At 30.2% G+C, this 5,934-nt stretch overlaps 1 protein-coding gene across 1 annotated transcript; it reads right to left on the bottom strand.

Annotated features, from left to right (window-relative positions):
- Positions 1–4,480: 4,480 nt before the first annotated feature.
- On the bottom strand, positions 4,481–5,715 carry LOC147068842 (uncharacterized). Its single transcript, XM_085951726.1, has one exon. The coding sequence runs from the start codon at positions 5,648–5,650 to the stop codon at positions 4,877–4,879; it is 774 nt and encodes a 257-aa protein (XP_085807852.1). The 5' UTR covers positions 5,651–5,715; the 3' UTR covers positions 4,481–4,876.
- Between the last annotated feature and the right edge of the window lie 219 nt (positions 5,716–5,934).

Raw genomic sequence — 5,934 nt, 5'->3', positions numbered from 1 at the left:
GGTTTCGTGACATTTAACAGCAACAGTATTTGTGGAGTCAATAATGGATGATTTATATTATGAAACGTAAGTAAGCTTTAATTATATGGTTATTTTAAGAATTTCATTACATTCGTTATAGTAAAATGTTTACAAACTGTTAATTACAACACCTTTTTCAATATTTTCATATTGTGAATCTCTTGTACAATTTCTTTATACATTTTGTTAATAAGAATGTCTCAATATTAAGATTATTTTTAGGCTCTTTGTTTTCATTTATTGATTTTGTGTTATTTATTGTTTCAGGTTTGGAAGTCTTCCCGGAAGCGATAGTATAAACCTTTTAGACGTATCAAATATCAGTTGAGGAGTTGAAGAAATGGATATGATGTATTCAAGCATTCCGATTGCTGAAAATTCCCAGGAATACCATCAAATGTTAAGCCCTCAAAGTGATATTATTATATATCAACAGTAAGTAGAAAAATCTGTCAACGATGTCAGACAAATCAATGACGTATTAATATTTTACAATTTAACTAAATTACACACCTACTTATAGTATTACTAATGTTGCATTTTTCTACTCTTACAGACTTGCAGTTTCTTCTTGAACTGAGGTGAATGATTTAATAGAAGGACATTTATTATTACATTACATTCCCTCAACCACCGCAGATAAAGACGATGGGCTGTTTGAAAGTGAACCACTAACATCTAGGTGTTAGTTAGAAAACGTATCGCTCACCCCGAGAATTGGACACGCAATATAGGTACTAAAATTAAAATGCCAATCAAGCCGAGCTTACACATCAAGACACGGAAAGTTTGTACCCAAGAAATGTGTTTTAACCAGAAAAGATTGTCTCAAAATTCTTGTACATTCAAATGCAGTAAATATATATGTTTAGAAGAGCAACAGAATATACACAAAGATACATTAAATCAAAATGAAAAATATCATTTCTTTTTAAAAACAACTGAAAGAAGTGTTATTAAACGTCGCACTGTTAAAAACAAGAAAAACCAAGTATCACGGAGGAAGTTTACATTTAAATATAATTTAATGGTGGAAAATTAACTATTTCAAGTATGCAAAACATTTTATTTGTCGACGTTGAGCATCTCTCTAAAACCAATTTATAATGTTCATTCAAATGTAAAAAATGACTTCAGTATTCCAACGCCTGATGGTAGAGGAAAACACGTAAAAACATTTGTGCCTGCTGTATTAAAAAATCAAGTAAGAGAACATATTAACTCCTTCCCGATAGTTGAATCTCACTATTGCAGAGCTTCTACTAAAAGACAATATATAGATTTATCGCTGTCATTATCAAAGATGTATGATCTATATCTTAGCAAATGCAAAGAGACTGCCTCCATTCCGGTTAAGATGTCGATGTATAAATTAATTTTTAGTACAGAGTTCAATCTTGATTTCCACATCCCAAAATCAAATAGATGCGACACCTGCGAGCATTATAAAGTAGCTAAAACGAATGGAATACTTACGACTGAGCATGAAGAGATATATAAAATACATTCAGTATTGAAGACAGGAATGCGCGAAGAACGTGGGAAAGACAGACGAAACAGTGATATACCCGTACATTGTTTTGATTTAGAAAATGTGATAACATGTCCCAGGGCAGATATAAGTAGCTTCTTTTATCACTCAAAATTAAATGTTTACAATATGACTGCGCATTTATCTACTACAAAAAAAGTCTATTGTGCAATTTGGAATGAAATACGATCACGCCGGACAGGTAATGATATTGCTACTGCTGTGAGGAAGATTTTGGATCGGGTCATGGCTGATAATCCTCTAATTACAAGTTTAATTATGTGGAGTGACTCATGCGTGCCACAAAATAGAAATTCTATGATGTCGTATGCAGTGCTAGATTTTTTAAAGAGTAATCCACAAATTTCACAAATCACCATGAAATACTCCACCCCAGGGCATTCTTGTATTCAGGTAATTGACAATGCCCACAGTCAGATAGAAAAGGCTATGACGGCTTCCGAATTTTATTCGCCGCTTTCGTTTATTAGAATACTTTTAAAAGTAAGCCGCAAAAATCCATTTACTGTGTTACAAATGGAAGAAACAGATTTCAAGGACTTCGGTGCATGTGCTAAATTTTACAATTATAAACTCATTCCTTACACAAAAGTTGCAGCGTTAAGATACACCCAGTCGCGATTTGAAGTAGAATATAGAACATCTCACACTGATACTGATTTACCTATTAAAATTAATATTAAATTATTAGATAGGCCGAGCCGCCACGTTAAAGCAAGCAACTCATCTATAGTAATTCTTCCTCAAAATAATCTTCAGCGCCCAAAAGCTATAAAACAAATCCGTCAACTTCCTAAAAATAAAATAGATTCCTTAAGAGCTATGCAAAAGTTTATGCCAATAATAGATAGAAACTTTTATACAGCGTTACTGCGTAACCAGAAAAATAATTGAGTTTCTATTAGAACATTTACTGTTTTATCCATTTTAATAAAATTATATTCATCTTAATATTATGTTCTACGTTTAAAAATTTGTGTTTTAATGATTCTGGTATTAATTAATAATTAATTGTGTTCTTTATATTTTCCCTTGTATCTTTTGCTAGTATTCTGTATGCACATATGTTTTGTTCAGAAGTTTGTGGTTTTCTTATTTAAATTACTATGTTAATTGTGTTTTTTATATTTCTCCATGTATTTTTGGCTAATATATTGTATGCACCTATTTGTACGTCCTGAGTGGCAGCGTTCGGCGCAGTATTGAGCGTTTTGCGCAACTCAAACGTATAACCGTATAAATGTATAACCAAAAGACATTGTCTACGAACATTTACACACACGGTTATACGTTTAAGTTGCGCAAAACGCTCAACGCTTCGCCGAGCGCTGCCACTTAGGACGTACACTATGTTTTGTTCAGAAGTTTGTGGTTTTCTTATTTAAATTACCATGTTAATTATTTTATTTATATTCTCCTTGTATTTTTTGCTGATATATTGTATCCATCTATGTTTTGTTCAGAAGTTTGTGATGTTATTATTTAAATTAGCATGTTAATTGTGTTTTTTATATTTCTCCATGTATTTTTTGCTAATATATTGTATGCACCTATGTTTTGTTCAGAAGTTTGTGGTTTTCTTATTTAAATTACCATGTTAATTATATTCTTTATATTCTCCTTGTATTTTTTGCTAATATATTGTATCCATCTATGTTTTGTTCAGAAGTTTGTGATTTTATTATTAAAATTAGCATGTTAATTATGTTTTTATATTTCTCTATGTATTTTTTGCTAGTATATTGTATGCACCTATGTTTTGTTCAGAAGTTTGTGGTTTTCTCATTTAAATTACCATGTTAATTATATTCTTTATATTCTCCTTGTATTTTTTGCTAATATATTGTATGCACCTATGTTTTGTTCAGAAGTTTGTGGTTTTCTTATTTAAATTACCATGTTAATTGTATGTATTATATTATATTATTATGATGTTACATTCTTCATATAATTTTTGCATTATTTGTATTTATTCATCCTTCATCTTCTTGTTGGTAGTTTATGCTATTTTTTACGATACTTATGTTTTATATTTTAAAATTACATTGTCACCATTTTCATTCAATTTAAATGGTATTAAACAAAATTTACAAAAAATGATTTTTATTTTTCTGGATTTCCCATTTTCCCAACAATTTCCATACATTTTCTCCGAAAGAATATCATATAATATAACTCTATCAAACATTTTTATTTGTTATAACATAAAAATTAAAAGTCTGTGTCTTAAATTACTAGGACTTTCATACAAATTTCAGTTGGAACTTTCTAGTACAGGAGGTTTGTTTGACTTTCAGGTGCACATGGTTATAACTGAAATTATGATATATTAATTTAAATATTATAAACTAGTTTTTACATAGTTTTATTGATAGTTATACCATAACAGTACCATTAATAATATATTCAATCAAAAAAAAATATTGAAAACATTCATGATATTCAAAATACAAGCATTCAAAACTTCAAATGTCCATATCTTTTTTGCTGCAGCTATTCACTTAGAACTTTGTAGTTCTCGGGTCACGAAGTTTGAATCCTGGGTCTGGCAAGTAAATATTTTTTCAATTGGTGTATGAGTAAGAAAGAGTATGGACCTATCAGGTTGAGCAATTGTCCGAAATCTATTCCTAGTAAAAACAAAATCTGTTAATACAAACCTAAATCTATACTATTAGGATCGGACATGGTTGAACTAAAAGTCTTATTTTAGTTTTTCTCTTTTTGATAATTTTATTATTTTTAATTAAAACAATCGTAAAACTAGCTTAGTACACTCTATTACTATCATCGTCATCATCAATAGCCTGGGTCGATCTAGTGCTGGAAAAAGGCCTCCCCTAGCGCAACGTACATCAACCGAACATTCTCTACTCCATTAATTTAATAATAAGTTATAATCTAGATACCAAAAATCCTCCAACAAAGTTGTGTCAATGTTTTTATACGTAAATCTAAATTTGTAAATAATGGAAAGAAGCTCGCTTGCTTATAACATACCGCATTTTGTCATAAAACTAGTCTCAAATATTACCTTTACTACCTGCCAAATAGCAAATCATCCACCACTCTTTCACACTTCCATACATTTTGATAATTAGTTACAGATTATTAATTTGGTTGTTACATTTTTACATGTAAGATGTTCAGTTTAGTTTGGGACAAACCCTTTATTTTTTCAGTAATAATGAAAAACAAATAAAATGGTGAACAATAATTATTACAATATTAAGTGACTAATAATATATCAGGAATACTAATTTAAATATTGCCACATACAGGTTTCACAATTCAGTTTTGCAATTAGTTGCAGTGCAGTGTCATTTTATGTATTTTGAGATTCCACATATTCTGGAAATTCTTTAAACAAACATCGCATTGATGTGGTTTTTCACCAGTATGTGTCATTATATGACCCTTAAGATGAGTAATTCGAGAGAATTTTTTAGAACATATATGACATTGATGTGGTTTTTCACCAGTATGAATCATTATATGACCTTTAAGATGAGAAATTCGAGAGAATTGTTTAGAACATAGATCACATTGATGTGGTTTTTCACCAGTATGTGTCATTTTATGTATTTTAAGATCTCTAATTGAGACAAAATTTTTGAAACACACATCGCATTGATATGGTTTTTCACCAGTATGAGTCATTATATGACCTTCAAGACGAGACATTTGAGAGAATTGTTTAGAACATACATGACATTGATGTGGTTTTTCACCGGTGTGTGTCATTTTATGTTTTTTGAGATAACTATTTGAGACAATTTTTTTAAAACACATATCGCATTGATATGGTTTTTCACCAGTATGTGTCATTTTATGTAACTTTAGTTCACTTGCGTTGAACTTTTTAAAACACACGTCGCATTGATGAGGTTTATTACCAGTATGTGTAAATTTATGATTTATAAGGTGAGCAATTCGAGAGAATTTTTTAAAACATACATCACATTGATGTGGTTTTTCACCAGTATGTGTCATTTTATGTTTTTTGAGATCACCAATTTGCCTAAAATTCTTTAAACAAACATCGCATTGATGTGGTTTTTCACCAGTGTGTGTCATTTTATGTATTTTGAGATAACCAATGTCCTGGAAATTCTTTAAACATACATCGCATTGATGTAGTTTTTCACCAGTGTGCATAATTTTTGTCTTTTCAGTTTACTATTTGCGTTGAACTTTTTAAAACACACATCGCATTGATATGGTTTTTCACCGGTGTGTGTCATTTTATGTTTATTAAGGTTACCAATTTGCAGAAAAAATTTAAAACACAAATCACACTGATGTGGTTTTTTACCAATATGTGTTTTTTTCAGTTTAGGATGCTGAGACTCCGTGCATGA

The sequence above is a fragment of the Rhyacophila brunnea genome, unplaced genomic scaffold (genome assembly GCF_057557595.1).
Source record: "Rhyacophila brunnea isolate RB1 unplaced genomic scaffold, BYU_Rbru_1.0 scaffold_244, whole genome shotgun sequence".
Classification (NCBI taxonomy): Eukaryota; Metazoa; Arthropoda; class Insecta; order Trichoptera; family Rhyacophilidae; genus Rhyacophila; species Rhyacophila brunnea.
Note: the sequence above shows the minus strand (reverse complement) of the source record. Positions and strands in the feature narration are given on the sequence as shown.

Excerpts from the sequence above, each read along its gene's own strand:
- LOC147068842 (XM_085951726.1), bottom strand. The coding sequence starts at position 5,650 with ATGACACACACTGGTGAAAAACCACATCAATGCGATGTTTGTTTAAAG.